Source organism: Haliaeetus albicilla, chromosome 9, assembly GCF_947461875.1.
Source record: "Haliaeetus albicilla chromosome 9, bHalAlb1.1, whole genome shotgun sequence".
In the NCBI taxonomy this organism is placed as follows: domain Eukaryota; kingdom Metazoa; phylum Chordata; class Aves; order Accipitriformes; family Accipitridae; genus Haliaeetus; species Haliaeetus albicilla.
Window position 1 is genome coordinate 2,773,560 of NC_091491.1, and position 24,577 is coordinate 2,798,136.

The window sequence follows — 24,577 nt, forward strand, 5'->3', positions numbered from 1 at the left end:
CTGACTCAGGTTCGGGTGATGCAGACCAGCTGTATACGAGGGAGAGATAAATAAAAATAGGTCTTTGACTGGTGCTTGGATCCAGCTGCAGTCTTTCGTGAGGTTCACGGCAAAATCCTAGGCGCCTCTTGAATAAGACAGATGGGCCATTCTCACCTTCCACATGGAACAGGTTAGTTAGAAATGGGAAATGAGGCTTTCTATGGAATGCAGCTTTTGAGGATTTTTCTCCTGGGTGTGACTTCTCTTGCAGCAGAGCGCGCAGTCCCGACACCCAGACCTCCCAGGGGTTTAGTAAGAACCGTAAAGCAGTTAAACAGCGGGACAGAACAAATTCCCTCCAAAGCAGAAGCATCTTCAGTAGCGACAAGTAGCAGAAGTTTAGAAAATGAGGATAAACCTGAGAGAGGAGAAGGCGATGCGCTGGAGCCTCGGCAGCTTCGAGCCCGACCATTTCTGCGTGTGTATGTCCAGGTGCCTTGTGAACCCAGGTGCGCTTCTGCCACCCTCACCGTGCTGGGATAACGAGCTGCCCAGTTTAACTGGGATGAATTTAAGGGATAACCCCCTTTGCTCTGGAGTCGGTCAGAACTTCTGCCCTCCAGGGTCCATCTACCGCTGGGGAAAATGCAAGGACATGCCAGGAAAGCCATTTTTGAAGGTGTTTCCTCCCCCTTCCCTTTCTGCTGGCCACGCACTGCTGGGCAGCTTAATTTAAACCTACTTTCAACTGACACACAACAGAGAACATTATTGAAAGTCCGATTCCTAAGTACCAACCCCTAGAGTTGATTATGCAGCCTGCCACTGAAAATTTAAAAAACAAAAAGTAAAGAATAAACTACAGATGTATTCAGGTTCTTTAGGTTTTGTAAAAAAAATAATAATAAAAAAAATGAAGTAGTGCTTGTGTATCTCACCCAACAGAGCAAGGGGTGCAGGAGAGTTTCCTGGGGGGGCTGAGCTTGGATAGGTGCGGGGCCCACAGCGAACACAGGGCTCCCGCCGGGGCAGGGGGACACAGGAGCTGTTGCAGTGAAAAGGGCCCCTCGGCGATAAAGAAATCTATAGGGACGGTTGTAGATGCTGTCATTTTGCAAGCAGCAAAGACCAGGTACAGCACCTGCTGACAGCTGAGCTGCTCATTGCTTTCCTCCAAGCCGTGACCCCGAGCACCCAGTCTGCAATAACACTGCATTTAAAACAAAGTGTTCTTCATTCCTTTTTTCCCCCCACCATTTCAGCTGCTGGTAAAGCACAAAACAACAAACACTCCTCTTAAAAGTGATGGTTTCATCAATTACCCAGGACATCTGAACCAGCTCCTTGTGCAAGCGCAAGCAGCACGCAGCCAGCAGCTCCGCTCTTTGAAGTTAACTGCATTTCTCCTGTAGCTGACAAACGGAGTATTTGATTATATTTGATTAAAGAGAACCACCATGATAAGGACTCCCCTTCCTCACATCGAAAAAGGAAGACGTTTCCATCTTTAAAATTAGCCTTCTGCCAATAGCAAATGCAACAGAGCCCATGCTGCTTCAGAGGAAGCTGAAGGTTCGTTTTCATGAAGCTGAATTTCACAGTTAAAAATCTGTTCTCCGTTATTCACAATGAATTAACTCTCAGGTTCTTTGTGAGAATCCTGGGCAAATTAAGCATCGCCAGGCACAGTGCCTCTTTATAATGGGTCTGAAGCATGAAGCAAAGCCAAGAGAACAAACCTGTCTCTATCAGAAAAAATAAGGGACCACAGTACAAAAATGAGGAAATTAGGAATGATATTCTGTTATTCTGCCTACTCTCCCCCAAAACAGAATTTTCTTCTAGTGGCAGCTGCTACCAAAATCTAAGCACTGTCACATAAAAAAGCATTCATATCTTTATAGTTTTCTTCTGTGCTTTGTAACTGAGTGAAATAATCAGTAAACGCATCTTAACCAATACCCAAAGGGACTATTTATCAGTATTACCAGTTAACTTGGAAAAAAATCATGAAGCTAAAGCTCACTCAAGAACATGATTTTTACATCTGATTTTGTAAAACAGCTATAAAATAACAAAGTGGGGGTGTGCATTAACAGAGTATGATCTCCTTTAAATATGAAAATTATTTGGGGCTTTTTTTATGGTGATGAAAGCATTTGTTTCTCAATTTCAATTTGCATACACAATTTTTAATTCCTACATTTTTCGAGTTGCACTTGTACAACAAATAGCCTCTGTCTCTAGATGCACACCAATACACACCAGCTTCCAGGTGTCAACGCCACAGAAGGCAGGTCATGTCAGCTGAATTTGGATGCTTACCGCACACAACCGTACCACCACCTCCACTCTTGTCAATTTAGTACCAGGTTTTAAACTCCTTTTTTCTTAATTTCCCACACCCCACATTTTCACCGCTTGTCTGATCACCCTCTTACAAACAAACCGTACCATTAGATACCATATTTGCAAGAACCAGATATGGCTGGAAGGCTATTTAAGCAAAAGCACTCCTGTTCTGTCCTCGGAACAGAGCTCATTATTCCATCAAGAAAACATGAAGGTGTGTTGAAAAACCTGCTTTTTGTTTGATTACGTTCTGATGGGCTCATGCAGAAGCTTTAAGTCTGCGTTGCCAGGGGAGAAGGAAAATGCACACAGCAATCTCCTAACTCACTGGCACCAGTAATCGTCTTGATGAAAACCTAAATTAAAGCCCCAAAATGGTACAGGCTGCATGCTCACAACAAATTTGGTACCATCACCAAACTAAGCGTGCTGACCTTGGGCACAGCAGCAATGTCAAGATTTATACGGTACGTCCACACAGCACAACGCTGTTTAGGGACACCTCAGATAGCTCTGCAGAGCACTGTGCCACATCGATACGTTATCCGAGATCCTGGAAGTTGAACAGCCGCTCCATGCCGAGCGGCGCCAGCCAGGTTGGGTGCAGTGCCACGCCGACACAACCGGGGTATCACGGAGCCCGCTTGTTTGGCAGTAACTCGAAGATCTCTAAACCACACAGCCCGGCGGACTGGTTTTCACGAGCACCACTGAAGCATCTGTACTTCTCTGAGGCAAGTTTACTCGCCTTACACCTACCTCTGTGAAGCTACGCAGACTGAAGCGACAGCTGTCCACCTGAACAGCAAGAATTCAGACCGCTGGGAAGGAGTGTTTAAAGTAGAAGCGTGTACACCAACTTTTACTATGCATATTAATAAATATTCTTTATTTAAATTTTGCACATTGCGCTTTAACATATTACATCCAAAACATTTTGCAAATGGATGTCTACTTTGTAAAATCTTATATTCAGCTCATTGTCATTCTGTACAGAATTATAGGTACAACATTACTTTGCCACTAGTTTGCTTTTTGTAAGTCTCACAGTAAGAGAAACATTTAATGAAAAGAGATGGCTTAAATTATAAGAGAGGCTTGCACAGCTACTCAACTAAAGATACAAGCCTGAAGAAAGAACAAAATTAATGAAATCACCTCCACCAGCCTCCCCCAAAAAAACAAGAAAAAAAAAATCACATTAATTTAAGATAAAATTTTGCCATAAGTCACTAAATTAAGTTTTTGAAAGAGAAGGCGCAGTAGTCATCTTGAGAATTTCAGTGAAAGACAGAGCTACTTTATTGTATTTAGTTCGCTCCTGCCGTTGTCAACCAACCATTACAAATGGGCCCCTTGTGATCATTTAAGCGGCAGTATTTATTAAATTTCTCCTTCAGATGCTGTCGGTATTGTTCTCTATTGCTGTAAAAAGACTTGTTGTTTGCCATAAAGGACTGTATTTCATCTTGTGAGATAAAGATTTCCTCATCAGAAGTGCATTCAGACTCATCCTACGAATGAAAACAGGCATTTAAGAAGTCAAGCATTGTCATTCCTGCACAGCACACCTGTCTTGCAATTGTACATGTTGTCTACAGTTGCCCTGAAGAAAGACGTAGCCTTCATGTCACGACACCACAAGGCTTAGCTGGCTAATCCAGTCAACTGATTCACATACAATGCTCTGCTATTTTTTGGGTATAGAGGCAGCCTAGACAGTCATGAAATCTACCAGAAGAAGCTTCAGAGTCTTAGCACATTTCCATTGAAAGTGGATGGCTTTTATTAGAGTTTAAAAAACCAAAAAGAAAAGAAAAGAAGAAAAAAAAAAAAGGATGTAAAGCAAGGGGAAGGAGAAGGGAAGGAAAGGGAGAGAGAGGAAAGTTGTCCAAGGAGCCTGTAGTGGGAAGTAATATTTGAGGCATGAAGGCAGCAATAATGCACGCTTCTTTTTATGGAATAATGCAATCCTTGATAATGAATACATATAATACAAGTTCTGTCACTTGCATTCCAGTGACAGGCAATTCCTCCTCCTCTGCAAAGCATCCGAGTTATATACTTTACAGAGAACACGCAAAAGCAAACATACTAAACACTGGGAGAGTAAGCTATGAATCTTAGGTTCAGTTACATTCTCTTTTGTAACAGTTCTCCAGTGGGATTTGAGTTCTAAACCCCACCCTCAATCCTGAGAATTTAAAGCAGTATGCTACAACCTAAAATTCAAAGTGGTTACTTACAAGGAGTTCCACTAAGCTCTTGGCACCTTTTCCAGTATCAGGAACAAGTGACATTTCTGTAGGTTCTGCAAACTGTGACACATTTTTCATATGCTCAAACCAAGGCAACTGCTGCCCACTTTTTTCTGAGCTACAGCAGCTTTCAGCATGTGTGTCTTTGGTCTTGTCGCGATGAAACTCTGTGTGCATGATATTTCCTGAGGACTCTCTGTTACCTGGATCTGCCATACAGCTTCCAAGTTTCTGAATCTACAATTGAAAATAGCCTGTAATGAACCACGAGCAGTGTTAAACCTGAAACATTCCAGTTAGAGATGGAAGCAGGAGGGAAAGAGGAAAGGAAAAAGTTCAAAAAGAGAGCAAGGATTTATGGGGTTTTTTTTAAGTGTGCGTGCCTGGGGAGGAGGGGGGGGGAATGGCATGAAATTCACTGAGAGTGCGCAAAAGTGCACATGCTTAGGAACATAGGAGAGAAGAGACTCCTTCTGCCACAACCCATGCTAGGAAGGACCTCGATTTCAACACTTGGATGGAGAGGTAACAGAAGATCCTTGTTACCCCATTTACAGCATTAGTCACAATTGAAATCTGAAATACTTTTGTAACTACTTTAAGGTGTGTGCATTTAAATAAGCATTCTGGAATAGTTATGTTCCTTACATGTTCATTCTCACACTTCAAAGTTTTACTTTTCTTTTTCTTCTTTTTGTTTTTGCCTTTTGTGTTATTCTCTTCCGAATTAGCCCAACATTCCACACAGCTATCTCCATCCTCTTCTTTGTCATCACAGCGATGGACACAAGAATCATCTCCTGCAAAAGACAGGGAATTTTCTTCTCAGATACTTATGTTTTGTGGATATCAAACCAGTATCGCATTCTTACCAAACCTACCATTTTCATCATGGTTGCAAATGCCTTCAGTGCAGGCCACATCTGATCCCTCTCGAGATCCTGTTTCGCTGCCCTCCATGCTAGATGAATAGCCGCAATCGCTACCATTACAATGCGGAGATAAACCTGAGATGAAGTGAAAAGTTACAGTAATCTATAGTAGCTGTTGCATATTCTTCAGTTATGCCCCTAACAAGAGAGAATTCTTTAAAAAAGTTATTTTTAAAAATAACAGCTGAGCACTGTTTACCCCATAAATGGTACATGTTTTTAAAAATGAAAAATAAGGACATTTAACATACCTTTCTTGATTTTAGGTGAACCTAATAGGGTACCACTACTAGGACAGGTGCAAGAAGTGCTTTCATTAGTAACAATTACTTCTACACAGTTGTTAGCTTCTTCGGTGCTACCACAGGCTTTGCAACTACTTTCTGTGAAGCTTGAATTTTCCTTAAAAAAAAAACAACAAAAAAAAACAAACAACAAAACACACCAAAAAATACTTGCAAGTACTGAAAATAGCTCAGCCAGCATCTTTATAAAGGATACTCTTTCCACAAGAAAAACCAGCTGACAGTGACTGATAACAGCCACAGCATTGCTTATAATTCTTCAGAAGTATGAGACAACTAAAAAGAAAACCAACCAACTTCTTTCCCCACAAGAACATGACCTGCAGTTAGCCCATTAAGTTCAGTCAAGAGATGCAGAATAATAATTAACTTAGTCAACTAAAGCTTGCCCCTCTCCAAAAATTCAATGGTAATTGTCTAGAACTAGCATTCGAATCCTGTACTCTAAGTGATCTTTAAGAAACAACAGTTGAAAAATATTCTAGCATAACTTGACCCCCTAGATTTAGGATTTTGTTTGGTTTTTTTTTTTTTTTTTTTTTTGAAAAACCCATCAAATCCAAACCCCCAAAAGGTAAGGAGTTTCAGGCAACTACTTTACAAAAAGACTGTACTAATCTGAAAAGGTAGTGAGTTCCATTAGCGATCAAAAACTAGTTCCCAAAACTGAAATACAGTAAAAACCTCTCAAGAATTCTCACATTGAACAGTGAACTGATGAATGAAACACCAAATTAGAAATCTAGCTATTTAACGCCGGCAAAAAGCCACAGCTATCAATCAAGCTACCTTTGCTTGATTTATTTCCTTCTCTTCTGTTGCTTGCAAAGGAGTAGGGATCTCACACACACACTTATTTTTCCGTCTGTTCTTTCGTTTTTGGCGCTTCTTCTCTTGTTTAAGCTCTCGCACTCTTTCTTCTTCTGAAAATTCTTCACAGAGCTGTTCCAATCGACTAATACCCTGCACTTTTTCCACAGCCATCTGTTTATAAGAGGTTAGATCTATTTATAGAAGTTAACACAATTCAAGCTTTTACATTTATCAAAAAGGAGGAGGAAAATAGCTGGTAAGTACTTTTTATAACAAAGCCACAGCAACACAACTATTGACTACAGAAGAAAAATGCCTATCTAGATTTAGTCACTAGATTTAGATTGCTGGAGAATATATATGTATGGGGGGGGGAACGCTGCATTTAACTTATGGCCCAGATTCACAATTTTCAGTGAAAAGTTGTGGACTTGAATGCATTTTTGGATCTGTTTCCATGGCAGATACTCTGATTATTTAACACAGCAGCACAAAAAACAACATTGGAACTATTGCTACAGAATTCCTGCAGCTCTTTGTCTAGGGTAACCAGTGAAAAATCTGATTTTCTAGGCAGTGCAATTTTGACATGTAGACGTACCTTGACATACAGCAAGTATCTAAATATGTTCCTTAATATTAAATTTAGAACAAATATCATAATGGCACATCTACACACAAAGTTACAAGAATATAGTTAAACTAGTAAACTCTTCTGGATCAATGCTCCTACAGAGGTAAAAATAAATTCATGGGTTTCAGGGTTTTTTTTTTTCCCAGATCACTCTGGGAACTCCTTAAGCCAAAATGAGACATCATCATTCCCACTCACCTTCAAAAAGGACCCAATATAAAAATACAGCAGTTCCGTATTTCAGATTCATAGCCAACCTTGCATACCAGTGTAATTACCCGAGGTTTTACAGCGTCAATGAATTTTCAAAACCATACTTTACTAGATTAAAAAACCACCAAGGCAAAACCTGACAAAAACGCCACAGTGTACCCAGTCCAATGCAACTTCCATAGCATTGCAAGTCTTTAAAAAAATTACTTCTAAAAAACTCCAAGAACTAACTAGATTAGGGTTCCACTATGATCCTTCCCAAAGATCATGATTTTGTTCCTCCTCCTCTGACATTTTAGAAGTTTTTAGAGAGAACACTCATTATGAATGAAAGATAAAAATAATAAAAAAGATCTGTGTCATACCAAAGGGCAAGCATACTATTGGCATACATTAAAGGAACGGCACTGAGTTCTGTCTGAAGTTCAAGATCCCACAGAATTACAGAGTGCACTTGGAACACACTGAATGCAAGAGTTAGCTGTTGTGTTTGTAATTCAAAAGCACGTCCTCCATTTTTACTAATAAGTCAAATAAAAACTGTTGTAGCCAGAGCTACTTTAAATGCTGTCAGGTAGAAATACCTTCACCGTGAATTAAAAACACAGAAGATCCAGCATACTGTAACGTGCAGCTTGGAAAGTAAAAGCAAGCCTCAGTCTTTTATGTTCCAGTAGACTTCACATTGGAATGCAACTCAGTTGTGCTACACATTGATATTACACAACTGTTGCCTGCAGTGAACAAGGGATTGAATGCAACACCCTTGAAGCTCCTTCCAGCTCAACGTTAGTAGACAGCAGAAAAATAATTTTAGTGAAAATGCACACAGTTACTATAGCAATTCAAATAAAAGTTAGATAAAATTTGATTTTTACCTCAAAGCTTTTGCGTAAAGCATCAACACCTAGGTAAAAAAGCATCTGCCACGTTTGTTCCTCAGCCCGCAACTTTTGCCAGATTCGGTGCAATCTTTCATAAAGATGAATACCCAGGCAGGTCAAAACTTCTTCTTGGGCTATGTCTATTGTCTTAGCATGCCTTTCTCTTCGTCTAAAGGAAGAGTTGAACCAAAGTATAGCATGGTTAAAGTAGCTGGAAGTCTACCAAGAGATCAAAGCAGTTCAATGATGTATTTTCTTTATGTACAGCTGAAGATATGTTTGCATGAACAGCTTTTTAAATAGAGTTCTGCTGTGCTGCATGCGGATGCAAAATAGAAAGGACCAGGTCAAAACCACCACTACATTCCTGACACATTGATCTCTGCATGGCACTGTTAAGCTGCACTTTGCCTTCCAACCTGCGGCTTCTGAAGGTGTTGCCCTATTGGTCTCTGCTTGCTCCTACTAGGAGGGATCAGCAGAGTTTTAATGCCAAAGAGATGCAGCCTTTCTTTTGTTTCCTAGAATTTGTATTTAGTTTACATAGCAAACATTTCAGCTTCCTAGACATTTATGTGTCAGTTAGCTGAAGCTGAATAAACACACGTAGAAGTTTATACATTACTTACCATACAATGTAAGAATATTTCAATATTAATCTGTATCTATCACCTATTAAGGAAAAATCATTACAAAAGGATTTATCCTCCTGATCAAACAGTCATGAATGAGCTTTAAAGATATTGAGCTCAGAATTGTATTTTTCACTGGAAGATTTTAAGATGCTGAAACAGGTTCAGAAATTACTGTAACATACAAATGGCTACAAAACTAAATTGAACGCTTGGCATTTGGTAAAACTGCCAACCAAAGTTCTCTTTCTATTTCGCATATTTCAAACACCTCAATGGAAAAGCAGGCAGCCCTAGGGAGTGAACAAATGAACTAGAAGACGTTTGGCAATTTCTTTCAGTCTTGCCTTCAGAGTTAAATGCACTTGAAAGTCAAAAGCACATATGAAATCTTCGCTACTCTGAAGCACTGTCTTGAAAGTCTACTTCAGTATGAATATTTACATTCAGAAGTTTATTAGGCAGCAAGGACGCAAAAATCACTTTTGCAAAATACATTCAATAATAAAATAAAGAAGCAAAGCGCTAGATAGCCCACTCTAGCAAATTACATACTCATACCCTCCTGCGAACTCTGGTTCAGCTCGACCCAATAGGTGTGCGATGAAATCTGTTTCACAGCATACATGTATATGACGTTCATGGGGACAGCAACGCAAACCCTCGTAAAGTGCAGCGCAGTAGCCCTTTTCTTTGCTGCAGTCTAGCTCACCAATAAGAATATTGTATGCCCGAAGTACTTTATTTTTGCAGTCAGTGCAAAACCTGTGTTAAAACAGAACATAACAGAACTGAATTCTTATTCAAGCAGAAATTTAGACCCGCTTAGCCTAAGTTACAATATACTGAGCTATTTAATAGTGCATGCTATATTTAAACTAGGTCACATAAGGTTTGTGTTACTTCAAAAGGTAAAATACTAAGACTTTGGCTGTAAGCCATGGAAGTTTACTATATGTATTATACTACCTATTATATATTACAAGTCTGGATATCAACTTTCATGCTCCAAGGCATAGATCAAGCTAATTGTTAATATGAAGAAATTCCTATACGGATATGCAATTCCGTAGTTGTTCAAAGATCAGAAATCTAATAGTGAACAAACTGAATCATTAGTACAAGCCAGGACAAAATTCCTCTCAAGTAACACACTCCAAGTTACTTTATAGCAATTATTTAAAGTATACTCAAGTGAGTGATAAGCAGCAAGAAAAGTTTCCTCTGTTGCCTGCTGTATAAGAGCCATGTTGCCACTACAAGCACCTTTAAACATATTTTGAATTATTAGATTACTGCACAGATAGCCAAACAAGGTTTATTTATAACACAACGTATTCAATTTAAACATGTGATAACTCAGATAACTATACTCTTCTTGTATTTAGTTATGAAGTCTGTTATAATTAAAATACAACCAAATTAAGCTTATTCTATTTTATAAAGGTAATCTTCAAGAAGCTACAAAACCTCTTGCTGTATTATTCTAAAAATGCAAGTCAGACAAGCTGCTCACATTTCAGCTTTCAGCTTGAAAAGCTGGCTCTTCATGCCATCTCTGGATGGTGTTTTTCCCTTTCCTAGTTTGTCCAGTCACTTGACAACACTAAGTCAAACATATTTTGATGTTTGATAGAACTATGATAACTGGCTATTTTCTGTGGTGAAAGGAAAGAAAACAGTAATATTATTGCAGGTTAGCATCAGGAACGCTGCCAACACCATGTTTAATGTCACAGGAGATGAAAGGTATTTTGTTTCCAAAGCCTTATTCCCACACCACCACCACCACCACCCCCGCACCCATCTGTGCCCCCACACTTTATATCAGAACCTTGAGACTGCTGGAAATTAAAACTTTTTAATCAGCATGGTAGCTACCATACACATGCAACAAAAATTTAGCGGCCTATTTTTTTCCTGCAAGAGAGACCTAATAGCACTACTTAGTCATAAACAACCGTTTCAAAACCGTGATTTACAAGCAACACCAAGCCTAAAATCTGCTTCTATTAGTTTAGTTTACATTATTTTGAAATTACACATACTCCGCAAAAGCCTAGAAGGCAGCATAGTCCCAGAGTAGGCTGATTAGGAAAGAGTGAAAGAATATACAGTTTTAATACATCAAATTGTAAGTCATAATTTAAACCTAACCCCAAAAAATTAACAAATAGCTATGACTTCATCTGAGGTCTCCGCATTTCCCCTACCATAACCCAGAACAACAGGTAAACCATAAAGAATATTTCAACAACTTAGTCACATCAGCTGTTACAATGTGATCTGGCAAGGTTCTCTATCACCATGAAACTTAGATCTTAAGTTTTAGAAGAGTATCGGAAGAATCCCCTACACTTTTAAACATTGTGTGAACTCTACATACATTTCAATGCACAAAAAAAACGCAGCATGTACTCCTCAAAATGAAGGTGTGTCTTTGTTCTTTTAACATACCTGTGTTTTCGTAGATAGGTTTCTAATGTTTCTAAAAGACAGCTAGAGTCAATTAAAACTACTTCATCCCTGCATTCCTGGGACATGAGCTCCCACACATCCATCCAACAACCCCTGCAAAAAAAACCCCAAAAAAACCATATGAAACAAAAGACTGTACATTATCCTGTTAGGGGTTTAGAAAAGAAGCGAAATAAAGCAGCATTATTTTACCTGACTGCTCCCTGGAAAGGTCCATAGTGGAAAGTGATGCTACACTTGCTCTCCTCCTTCCTGCTGTCTTCACTATTTTTCTTATCTGCACTTAATTTCTCTGTACTGAGTGTGCTACTGCTCCCTTCACTGTCGCATAGCATTAAAAGACATTTTTTTAAACCTATACCATATATGTTACAAACTACCTATTTTTCCTAAACAAATGCTATGAAAATGCTACCATGTTCCTTAATTTACTTTGAATCCTGCATAGGCTAAGCCTTAACTTCCAGTAAAGCTAGGGTCAGACATGAGGTACAAATTTTGCTGTCTGTGTTTATAAACCCAGATTCATAATGACTTTTAAAGTTACAGATGAAAGCCACTAGTAATTTTTCAGAATATTACCTTAAGTATAAACATATACAAGTTTTAATACTTCTGGCAAATTAAATTTCATATGACAGGTTACTAAAAAAAAAAACAAAAACGAAAAACAGAACAAAACAAACACCCAAAGAAAAAAGCAAAACAAAACCCCCAAATTTCCACACATCTACCACCATGAGAAACCATAAAACACACTACATTAAATTTCCAAAACTTGTTAAAAAAACCCAGAACACTTCACAACACACATTTGGATATGCTAAAAGTACGCTTATAGAGCAAAGAACAAACTTCAAATAGCAAGTCACGCGTACTTACAGGCTTGTGTACACTTGATGTTTTATCAGAACGGTCATTTCTGTTTAAGCTCATGTATGGATACAACAGAGCAGGAAAACGGGGGAAGAAGCACCCCTATTTAATAATTAGCTCCTCAAGAGCATTTATGCATGCTATTATCTAGTTTGTCAGATCATATGGCCTGCATTTATGAGAGGTTAAAATGCTCCTTAGCCCCAAATGGAACCAAGTAGCCATAAACCAGGCACATTGAAACTGAGGACGTCAAGTAACTCTCAAGCGGTATTAGCTAGTTACGTAACTTGTATAATTAAACACACAATTACAACTGAAAGCCTTTTTTGCGTGTATAAAATGCCTAGCAGATGCAACTCATCTGAAGAAGTTTCTTGTACTGAAGTCAAGCAGAAGCTCTAACTTGACAAATAAAATTTGTTCTGTAAGACAATTCTATTCGACACCTCCATGTCTAGGCTGTTAGCATATTTGCTTCCACTCAAGGCAGCAGATTTATTTGGAGAAGTATCAGTACTGATACACCCTGATCACTTCTGTAGCATAACAAATGGGTATCGACTGAGCAAGCAGAGTGCAAGCCATGTTTCTTTAGCAAACTACACTGATTGTCCACCAGCCATGTTATCAGATAAAGCTGAAAGCTTTACTTGCAGTATATTAAAATACTGCTCTTCCACATATTCCCTATTAACCTGCCAGCATTCAAAATACTAAGGGGATTTATTCCAGCATGAATTGAAGAAATAAAGGCAGCATTTTTCTCTCCATTCATTCATTTTCAGAATTGTTCTGCCTTGCCAAAATGGTAAGTGCAGGTTCCATGATATATGTTCTTACACAGAAAAGATTAATCTTACTAAAAACAAAGCAAAAAAAAAAATTAACACCTTCATAATGCTTTGAATTTGCTTTATTTTTAAAAAATATACCCCTATCACCTTTTACTTGTGTAACATAAGGTTTAAACTAATTATATGAATGGCCTATAACCAAAATATAATAGGAGATAATGATTAGCTACCACTATCCTCAAGCAGCACAAGTAAAAATCAAGTGTCAAATTCCACATTCCTAGCATCTCAGGGGATTTATCTAAACCCAGAGAGACTCAAGTCTGCATAGAAAAATACATGTCCTGTAACTGGAAACCACGATCAAGCTTTCACAGGTTTTATGCTTAACCAGAAGCTGAACACAACTGACTGAAAAAGGTCCTGGACACTCCAGCTAAGCATAGTAGACTAATCTATTGGTCATCATATAAAACAAACCCCAAAACCAAAAAACAAAACAAACAAACAAAAAAACAAACCCCAAAGACCCCACAAACAAGACACCCCCCCCGAAATCCGCAACAGATTTATAGGGAGTGTTTTTCTTGTTAACTAGCTGGAATAAACGATTTCAACTTCAAGACACAGAGGCATATATCCATCTTTTTCACTGGTATATTCAAAACATGCCATCCCATTTTGAGAAAACACATTTTACAGAGTTTTAGTTTTAACCCTGCAGCCCAACCACAATAAAGCCTTTTATTAACAGTTGTGCATGGCATTTTTAATAATCCCAAGCAAAATTATGTATATTTGTTTAGCATGTACCCTTTCACCTCAATGTGAGAAAAACTGCTGATCAATCATTTTGGTGCAGAGCACAAAAACCAGTTTGTCCTTCTACAGCATTGTTTATATCACAATGCAGAAGCCATCCATGACCTGAGCAGACTACATTCCAAGTATGTCAGACGAGATATGAAAAGCACATCAGAGAGCACTGGTTTGTAGTGGCCAAGCTGCATTTTGGCCACTGGTTTTGAAATTAAACATGGGATGTTTTTATACAAAAAAAAACCACTCACAAACAAACAAAATACCCCACTACCAAGTAAAAGACACAAAAGCCAAGAAGCAAAAATGGAACAGCTAGAACTAACAAGCATGTTTTGGGAAACAGCTGATTCCATATTGTAGCCTTAAACTTTATATGAAAGCATCACCAGTTGCCTTAGAGAGCTCTGACAAAGGGCAGAGGAACAACTCTCTCACTGAGGAAGGAGTACAGATCTTGTGTTGGGAGGGCGGAAGACCTTATAGCGCTAGTTTTGTCCAGTCAATAAAGCGTGAGCAAGGGCAGTGGGGAAAGTATTAAACATCCTACTGATAAGACTGTCACTCTTACTGCACAAAAAAGGGCTAACTACCTTCTTATGAAAACCCACGGAGAAAGGCTCATGCCTTACAACACACACTGCCCAAAACTCCTGGGTGCCTCTGTCCCGCTCCCCCACAATTAGTTGGGTCTCCTATAATCCAAATAGCTTGGAAATTACTCCTCTGGCAAACAGACAACAGCCTAAGAATTGATCTCAAGGCTGAAAAAATAAATTAGTATCAATAGTTTGGTTCCTTAAAATATTTTAGCTTGAATTGTGCATGTTAAACACAAACTTACCCCAAAGGTTTTGGTTTGTGTGTGTCCAGGGAGTGTAATTGACATCTCTTGTTCTTCTTACTTTTGGGAATTGCATCAATCATATCATTCAGTTTGGACCTATGGAAAAAATGTAACTTAGCATTCTTAAAGCATGGTTATCCAGAGAAATTTTAAAGGGATTGATTCAGCTCATGTATTAGAAACAAGTATGCTAATGAACATTAAAACTTTCTTCCTGTCCCCCATTTTTAATTGTTATGACATACAATCTTGCAGTATGAAAGGAAAATACAGTATAGATTTTCCAGACAAATCCTAGCAAGCAAGATAAAGATAGCCCACATCTAAAAAGTTATTGCATAACTTTGTAAGTTACAGACCTCGAGCAATGGCACCTATTTCAAAAGTGTCAGGAGCCACTACGACCACTTTATCAAGTTACACTACCTCACCCTCCAAATCTCAATATCCCCAGCTCTGCACTAACTTTTCCTAATTGTCACTGGCTCCTAACTGAAGCAAGAATTAGAATGAGCTGAAGCCAACTGTAAGGCAAAGGCACACTGTGGTGAGCAGTCACTGTTTGGTCTGCTGACAGCTGAGAAACAAATGGCACCAAGACTGAGGCTATTTATTGTGCTAGCCAAACCCAGAAGGTTTCACTTTCTCAGTGTTACCTTTCTAAGCAAAGTAGAAAGTTGGGGAGGGGGGGGATGTTAGTTAATTTTTTTTATAATTTTATTTTTTACATGCAAAGTAGTGGGGTGAAGAAACACTCTTCTTCCAGAGATCATGAAAAACCCACAGTGCCTATTTCAGATTAATGACTAAACTTTTTAATATTGGTATCTTTCAATTGCAATCATGGCATTGCAACTGATGATATGAAAGATTAGGTGTTTGGGATTTGTTTTTTCCCAGTTTAGGCAATAACTAGTTTAACATGGCTGTAAAAGACAAGTATGTACCATAAGATTCAAATTTGCAACAATTTAGTATCACCAAGAAAGCTGCAAAGTCAAATGCACAGAAGCTAGCTTTCCTTTTCGCCAGATAAGAATAATTGGAGCAATCTAAGACACTTACCCATGCACATAAAACAGTGTATAAAGCTTCTTTGCATCAGTCATACAGCTTCGAGTTACAGAAAGAACCCCCTTTGGCCCTACTGTTAGTGGCTCAAGTGCTGGATTTCCAGACTCAACAAGCTGAGAAAATAGACGTTCCACACTACGACGACAGCCAACACACGGGACCAGCTGAGAAAGTGCACTCAAAACTTCACGAGATGTCACCATCATGGCGATATTTAGATCCTGCTGTTTAAGCATGCTATGCCTCTAAAAAAGAATAAGAAATGATATAATTAAAAAAAAGAAAAACACATCTTAAACTGTTGAAGATTTCTTTGCCTTTGTCGTGGTTTAAACCCAGCAAGCACCACGCAGTTGCTCCCTCACTCACTTCCCCCCACCCAGTGGGATGGGGGAGAGAATCGGAAGGAAAAAGGTAAAACTCATGCATTGAGGTAAGAACAGCTTAACAGAACAGAAAGGAGGAAACCAATAATGATAGTAATAATAATAAAATGACAACAATAATAAAAGAATTGGAATATACAAGTGATGCACAATGCAATTGCTCACCACTCGCTGACCAATGCCCAGTTAGTTCCCGAGCAGCAAACCCCCCCAGGCCAACTCCCCCCAGTTTATATACTGCGCATGACATCACATGGTATGGAATATCCCTTTGGCCAGTTTGGGTCAGCTGCCCTGGCTGTGTCCCCTCCCAATTTCTTGTGCCTCTCCAGCCTTCTTGCTGGCTGGGCATGAGAAGCTGAAAAATCCTTGACTTAGTATAAACACTACCCATCAACAACTGAAAACATCAGTGTGTTATCAACATTCTTCTCATACTGAATCCAAAACATAACACTATACCAGCTACTAGAAAGAAAATTAACTCTATCCCAGCCAAAACCAGGACAACCTTCAATAGTATTTCCTTATCAAAATATACTTGTGGAAACTGCATGCAGCGCTCAGAGCTTCAGGTCACTGTCTTACTGTAGATCACTTAAAATACTTGCTGTATGAACAAAAACACACCTGCTAATATCATAGGAGCAATTCTGGTTCAAGTCTTACTGTCCACCCTCTGAAAGTAAGCTAATATTTTTCTCCTCTTCATGTTCCCTTCTTCCACCACTCAAATCTCCCACTCAAAGCAGCACATGCTGCTTCTGAACAAATGGCACACCTCCCTGTCCTTATCAGGAAACCCTTTTTTCCTCCACCTCAGCACCGATGTTTTAGTAAAGGGTCTCACATATAACTCTGCAAGTTTCCATCTTCTACTCACTCATTCTATATTTGGCACATAGAAATTCCTGGACACTCATTAGCGTATATGGAAATCTCATTTAGAACAAACTTGTTCTGACAAGACCAAGACAATTTAGCAATATTTTTCCTGGAAGGCTAAATGGCATTTCCCATTACAATTCTAATACCTGAAATTAAAAAAAAAAGCTCACATTACTATTCAGGGTGAAATGTTTGAATTCAGTAGTGAACATTCAATGTGTGCTAATAATAGAACATTAAAGAGAAAACATTCTAATATTTCTTACATCAATAAACAATTTTAGGAGCTTCTGGTTCCTCTGTCAAACACACCCAGGTGCGCGCGCGCACACACACACACACACACAAAGCACATACCCTTCTATTTCTTCTTCTAACTGCTAAATTACTGGCTTGGACTTCATTAACACTGAACTGCCACTAGCACAGGTATGCAGGAGAGAGAGTCCCTTCCTCACACACCAACCAACACATCATATCAGCACTACAGGCACTTTCCAACACCATCTGTAAAAGCAGAGTCCTGTCAGTGTATTAATTGTGAGCATCATTTTCCCCCGGTTATACAAAGTACAGCTTTGTAATAAGCATAGTTGTATCTATGCAGGGAATGTTTTGCCACGATAGTATTTTCTGTATTATTGTCATATCCCACCACTTAAACACTCCTAATGTAGAAATGACTTGTCACAACTTCTGGAGAAAGAAAGAAAAGACCATACAACACAGCAAAACTAATCAACCCAATGGAACGTGTAAATATATCAATTGAAAAGGGAAAATATTTTCAGCTGATTAGATGTAATACATGTTATGAAAAGTAAAGCTATTATCAGGTAACATATAAGGTTTGTGCTCTTAAAGACAGGCACATTAAATAATCTGACAAGTTGCATCATTCTGCAATAATCCTCTTTCCTGTAATTAATAGTACTAGTCACGGCAACAGCAGGAATGAGCTATTTTCACAACACAGCCGTGCTTTATATGCAGCACGTGTCTGAACTGCTGCTGTCAAATCACAAGTGAAGAAGCGCAAGGTGCATATCAGCAAACTGGCCTGTTCCTTTGGACATCAAGCGGCACAATTTTTTAGTTGCTACAGGTGTTACAGTGCTACGGTTATTTGCAAGAGTGTTAGAAGATAAGTTTCTATTATTAAAGCTTCAGAGGTATCACAAAACCATCTCTCACTACTCAACTATATATAATCTATAAACTGGCACATTAACTCTATCTTGGTATGGTACTCATCATAAGAACTTGACCTTAAGCAATGCACACTTCCACTTGAAAAAGCAGTTCAAAAGTATTTAGAAAAAAAATCAAAATGTATTTAGAAACTGTAGTTTCCTTTACATATAAACTGGCAGTGACCAGAAGATGCATTATTTTTACAGGTTTTCAATTCTAACTAGATATGCAGCAATTGCCTCCTGGTAAGACAACAATGTATAAATGCTGGGAAATACAGAAAACAAATGTACCCGGTGTACTTTGGTACCAATACATAATTGCATATAGGTGCTGACGTGTCTTTTAAGTCACTCCAGGAGTGACAACCTCCTACAGAAGCAAAAGCACAAATCTAAGGAAAGCAAGATCTGATATGTTGCCTTCTTAAAAAAACGAAGGATGTATTTACCTGAATGAACTGTTTTAATTGTGCACTGTTATTCTGATGTCCATCAAGGTTTAGCACATTATCAGGAAATTCCATCACCATCTATACAAGAGAGAAAAAAAAAAGAAAAACAGCCTTCAGAAAAAAGTCAAACACAGAGCACAGAGCATTAGTTTACTTTCTTGGGGGAAAGGACACAGAAATTGTTAAATGCTCATTCTTTTCACATAACTATTGGAAGCTTGGGAAAGGAAAAAAGTAACAGTTTAAGATAGTGTATGGGAAAGGATAAAAGTAACAGTTTAAGGTGGTGAATGTTTCAGCAAAGTAACTAAATGTTTTACTGATACAATATTCTAGATGCAGTTTATAAATGGCAACTCTTCAATAGCTGTTACAGAGAAAGCAAAAGCTGCTAAATGGAACATCATTATTTATATTACACTATCTACATGACTTGAGACTGTTTCATTTTTTTTAAAAATATTGTACTTCAACACACCAAGATCCAAATTGATCCAACAGCCAAACTCAATTTATAAAGCTATGAAGAAACAGTCACAACAGTTTAATGACTGAGTCCACTCCTTCAAAGGCTAATTTAAAACCATATTAACGCAACAAGGTACTCCAAGGTATACTTTGTTTTGTATGATTGCAGCTGCAACTCCCAAGAGGCTCAAAGTAAAATGTTAAGCCTACAGAACAATGTGATTACTCCTAAGTAATTAATAACATTTATTTTCAAATTACTGAGCAACAAAGAGGGCAATTTCTTGGCGGGGGGGGAGCAAGGCGAAAATCAGTATGATAATTTTCAGTCAAAAATCCAACTTTACAACCATGGAGAAAAATGAAACCAGCTAGAAAAATGTGTAAAGGCTGGCTTAGTTGATCTTCTTTGTCCAGACTGAGAAATATAGAATTTATCAATATGACTACTGAAAGTTCACTTTAAAATCTGAAAGACAAAATAACAAACTTTGGTTAGTAACTCTAATACCAATCAACACCAAATATATTGTCCAATTCATCCTTTTTCCTCCTTCTACCTTCCCTCAATTGTCCAGTAAACACAGAATTCCCTACTGTCTTTGTAATTACTGACACTGTCTCCAGAGAACTCAGACATTTACTTTTACAGGCACTCAACATTGCTCCAAACTAGCTAGAATTGGAACATTAGCACAGCTGCCTTATCTTTGTGCAGAACAGTGCCACAGTCAGTGCTAATTTTGACCTCATGCATTTTTTTCCAGATGCCCTTGCACCCAACCCATACACACTAAGCAGCAGCACAAGTTTTTGCTGCAGAATTACAGGTTTCCTACATTGCTAATTTGATGTTTCTGTGGGAAATGAGCTACATGCAAAAGTAAAAGCTCTATCTGCTAATAGCAGAGAGAAGAGATATATCTGCATATTTTTCCCCCTCACCTTCATCCCCCACTATCAGACAACACCCTTAGGTGTTTTGTACAACAGAGTGAAATTATCAAAGAATATATTAATTCATGTGTCTGATGAGATTTTATTAAGTGGTTAAACATCAACCACCATCACACCCTGAACTGGAAGACAAAATTCTCGTAATACCACATCAAACAGAATGCCTTCTAGAAATCATAAGAGCTGCTTAAGAAATGAAAAGGGTTAAATATTTAAACTTCCTTTAATTTCTAGTTGAGCTGTAAGAAACAGAAAAGTGCGATAGTGAACAGTTTGTTTAGAAGAGCAGCATCATATTGCACCTAAACAGCTTTCCATGCTACTACAAAGCAACGTTGCAAGCTTAAGAGCATTATAGGCCATTCATTCACTAATTTGCAATCACCGATTCGCTATTTCTAGATTTAAGGCACAGATTAAGTCTTCCAGCTGACGAACAGAAATGAAGTAGTCCCGTTATTTTTAAAATTTGACTTTTAAAAGAGGTCAATAGAAGCCAGTTACTATCAATAAACACCACTATTTTTTAGAGATGCTGCTGCAGATGTAAAAATATGTTTCAAAGACAACTGCATGCCTTGCAATACCTCTCATTAAGAATTTAAAACATAAATTATGGGAGACTGAGACAAGGATGATAAGAGTTCATTCACTTGCTTCTGCAGATTTATTTAATAAAAGCCTCCAGAAACCACCTAGAAATCTGAGTACTTTGTAACAACAGTAACAGAATGGAGAGAGGGGGAAAAAAAAAAAAAAAGGACCTGAGATAAGATTATCTTCATGGTGAGGATGACTTGCACTTGCAAAAATGCCCTTCATCCAGATGGATACAAAACTGATTTACAGCTATAGGAACCTCTTCAATCATGAGTATGGCTTGCCTTGCCTCTGGTGTAAAAAGTAGAAGGATAGCGACAACACAATGCAATTGCACAAAGTTTGGGCCTGGTGTTAAATTGTAGAACTAAACCACAAATGGAATTTTAGGTTAATTGAAGTCATCTACCTGATGTGTGGTATAGCCAAATTTTCACTCTCTCTTTCTCAAGCTATTAAACACAACAAAGGTAACAAGAGCATGGTAAGTCTTCTACTTGACACAATCTAATGAGTATTTTTTACCAGGGAAAAAAAAAAAAATTAAATTAAAAAAACCAAACCAAAACCGCAAGAAATCTAAGATCTTAAAACTACATGGGGAATGGAGGAGCAAAGTAACTTTCAAGGCGTGGCCAAGACATCAAAAAACCCCAAACTTACATTATTACTGCACAGTGCTGGGTTTTCCAGGTAATCAACCACTCTAGGAGAGCTAGATATCGCTTTGGACAACTTAAGGGGAAACTTTGCCTAATGTATAAGCGCAGTTAACCAGAGATGACAGACTACGTAAAGCCAAAAAATAGTGATGATATTTGGTAAATTAATAATACGCCATCATTTAAAACGATCAAAACTAAAATACAGTGAAGACCCTTTCTTCAAACCTAGCAAAACCAGATGGGATTGAGATAGATAATCTTAAACAGTGGGACGGAGGGTTAAGAGACTGTCTGAAGATACCCAGTTGTTTTGTTGTGGAAGATGGAAGGAATTACATTACAAAGTTGCTCAAGTTAGCTGATGCAAGTCAGGCATTCTCCTATACTAAAACACGAGATTAGGAATTTAAAGCACATACATTTTATGCCGTGTAAAGTAAGAGCAGTCACTGTCACACACTGACAGCAACAGAAATCAAATACGAATAACTAAGATACCCAATTACACTAAGTCTAATTTTATTTTCATCCCAACATTTTCACACCTTAAGAATTAAACCAACTGGCTAGTTAGAGAATTTTTTTTCCATTTACTCAGTGTTCACCTACGATGCAATTTCTGAGCCTTCCTCTAAACACATGAGGAAGAGAAGAGAAACGAGAGAGCCTCCAAGCTGCATTTAGTTCATTTTTCCACTGAATCTTCTGGAAATGGCACCCCACCCCCCATGTTTTTCAATTCAGAATAACATGTTGAAATAGAAACTCTCCCAGATTTGTTATTGTAGACATAGCAGCACATTATTACAGACTGGATAACCCTTACTTTAAGACAAAGCTTTCGAAAACACCTTTAGCCTTTCCTTGCCTATTTAAGAGCATGATAAATTACCTAGTTGTAAACCTGGGTTTTAAACCTTAATATGGCTCCCTTCCTTGCTCACTGAAAAACGGCTCTGCTCCACATCTGGGCTTGAGACACGCTTGTCACTTGAAAACAAGTTATGCGCAGGCCCCGGTACAGTGATAACTTTCTTATTATGCGGTTTGCATGTTTTTAGAGCCGGGAATCAGATAAAAAAGTTGCCACATTAAGCGCTGTTAACCCGAAGTGTTGCAAAGTCCCAAAGATTAACGCTGCAGGAGCAAAGGAGGAGCCTAGGAGGCCCGTCCAGAGAAAAGGCCTCGCCTGGGAATTGCAACACACCGCCCGCACACGTTGCAAGCGGGAGGCTGCAGGGGCACCGGGTGCTCGGCGGGGCGCAGGCACTCACCGTGAGGGTGTCATCGATGTAGAGGGGAATCTGCCTCTTCTCGAAAGGGAATTCCTCCTCCCCGTCTCGGCAAACTGCAACCAGCCGCGCCATCTCTGCTGCTGTTACTGCTTCCTCCCAGCTCCAGCCTGCGAGCAGCCAAACCCGGGGGAGGTAAATACCCGCCGCGCTTCCCCGGCACACTTTCACCAGCACCGGGAAACAAGCCTGCTTTACCCCATCGCCTGATTCACCACGCCGAGCTCCGGCCCCGCCGCCCAACCCACGCCCGGGCGGCTCAGCCTGCCCGCCGCTTCAGCCTTGGAAAGGACTCAAAAAAAAAAAAAAAAAAAAAAAAAAAGACTACGGGCCGGGAACGGGAGAAGTGGGCAGGCTGGGAAATGCGACATAACATGGAAGAAAGGGAGGGGAAGGCGGGGAGGAGCGCACCCGGCCCTCCGCCGGGCACACCCGGGGGAGGAAAGCCGAAGGAGGCCGGCGGGGGATGGAGCCCGCCGCGCTGCGGGCCGTTCCCCCCCCCTCAACCCTCTCCTCCTCGCCTGCCCACCCGCCACCGGTCCAGACAGGCCGGCGGGGGACCCGCCCGCCCAGCCCGGAGCGGGGTTTAGCGGCTCTCGGCCGCCCCCGTCCCGCCCCGCGGCGGCTGGGGAGGGAGAGGAGCAGCGGCGGGGCGAGGTGGGCTCCACCTGCGAAGCGGAGCCGTCTCCCCCCCCCCCTCCTCGCCGCTCCCCGGGCGACCTGCCGGCGGGCCGCAACGGCGGGGAAAAGGGCCCGCCGTCCTCCCGCTCCCCAGCTCCAGCCCGGCATCGGCGGCGCCCCCCGGGCCCGCCGCCGCCGCCGTCTCCACCTCCCTCCGGCGGACCGGGGAAGAAGAAGACGAGCTGGGGTGGGGTGGGCTGGGGTGGGGGGGGGCTGCAGCCCGGGCGACGCGGCGGGCAAACCCACCCCTTTCCTCCCTTCTACCCCGCCCGGCCTCCAGCCGGGGGGCGGCGATGGCGGGGAGGTAACCCAGCCCCCCCCCAACGGAGGCAGCCGGCGGGTCGGTTCCCGGCCTCTCCCCTTCTCCTCCCGCCTCCCCTCAAAGCCCCGCCGGGGCCGCTGCCTTGTACCTGCGGCCCACCGGCCGCCTCACACACCCCCCCCACCCCTCGGGGCCTTTACCGGCTCCTCCGCGAGTCGGCGGCCCGGGCGCTCTGACAGGCGGGCGGACACCCCGAGCTCCGCCACAGAGCCGCCTCCTTCCTCTCCCCCCACCTCCCCGGAGCCCTCCCCACAGGCGGTGGCCCCGGCCCCGGGCCGCCCCGCCTTCCTCTCGCGAGAGACCGCAGCCCCCGCCGTTTCACAACGCCCCGTCGCCCCCGGGCTTGGCCGTAGGAGGCGCCCGCTCCCCTCCGTTACCTCCCGCCCCCCGAGCCCGGCAGCCCCGAAGAGCTGCTTGGGCGGCTCCTGTCACAAACGACGTTCGACCTGCGAGGCGGGAGGCTGAGGTAGGGGGGCCCGGGGGAACGTTAGAGGCTTGGCCCCCCGGGGGCGGAGGGCGGGGGGGGGAGTCGGGCGCGGGGTCTTCTCGGGCTTTTCCCCTCCCGTGAGGCGATCGCTGCCGCCCCGCTTTCTCGCTGAGGGACGCGGTGACAGGACCCTCGGCCCGCATAAAGCGCCATGTCCGTGGTGCCTCAGAGCGGTTTGCAGGCGGCTCCCGCTGAGGTGAAATTGGCGGGAAGGAGGAGGGGTGAAGGGGAGCCGGTGGGGTTAAACCCCAAAGTGTTGGCGGGATGAAAACCCGTCGCTGTCTCGA

The 24,577-nt window shown here is 41.1% G+C and overlaps 2 protein-coding genes across 3 annotated transcripts in view; one reads left to right on the top strand and one right to left on the bottom strand.

The window, feature by feature from the left end:
- Positions 1-3,194: 3,194 nt before the first annotated feature.
- Positions 3,195-24,041, bottom strand: GGNBP2 (gametogenetin binding protein 2). Of its 2 annotated transcripts, none has more exons than XM_069790953.1 (14): positions 23,944-24,041; positions 22,783-22,910; positions 18,816-18,896; positions 15,888-16,141; positions 14,820-14,918; positions 11,463-11,576; positions 9,567-9,770; positions 8,368-8,542; positions 6,619-6,813; positions 5,776-5,926; positions 5,474-5,599; positions 5,241-5,392; positions 4,581-4,829; positions 3,195-3,848 (listed from the first exon to the last, which is right to left on the bottom strand). In XM_069790953.1, the coding sequence occupies exons 2-14, from the start codon at positions 22,873-22,875 to the stop codon at positions 3,645-3,647; spliced, it is 2,097 nt and encodes a 698-aa protein (XP_069647054.1). In that variant the 5' UTR covers positions 22,876-22,910; positions 23,944-24,041; the 3' UTR covers positions 3,195-3,644. The 2 variants fall into 2 exon arrangements, with proteins under 2 accessions (XP_069647054.1, XP_069647052.1); XM_069790951.1 differs by having other exon boundaries at positions 9,561-9,770.
- Positions 24,042-24,140: 99 nt separating this feature from the next.
- Positions 24,141-24,577, top strand: part of MYO19 (myosin XIX) — a 28,145-nt gene continuing 27,708 nt past the window's right edge. The window contains exon 1 of the mRNA XM_069790948.1: positions 24,141-24,269. The gene's annotated coding sequence lies outside the window, so the exon portion shown is untranslated. The remainder of the gene's footprint in view (positions 24,270-24,577) is intronic.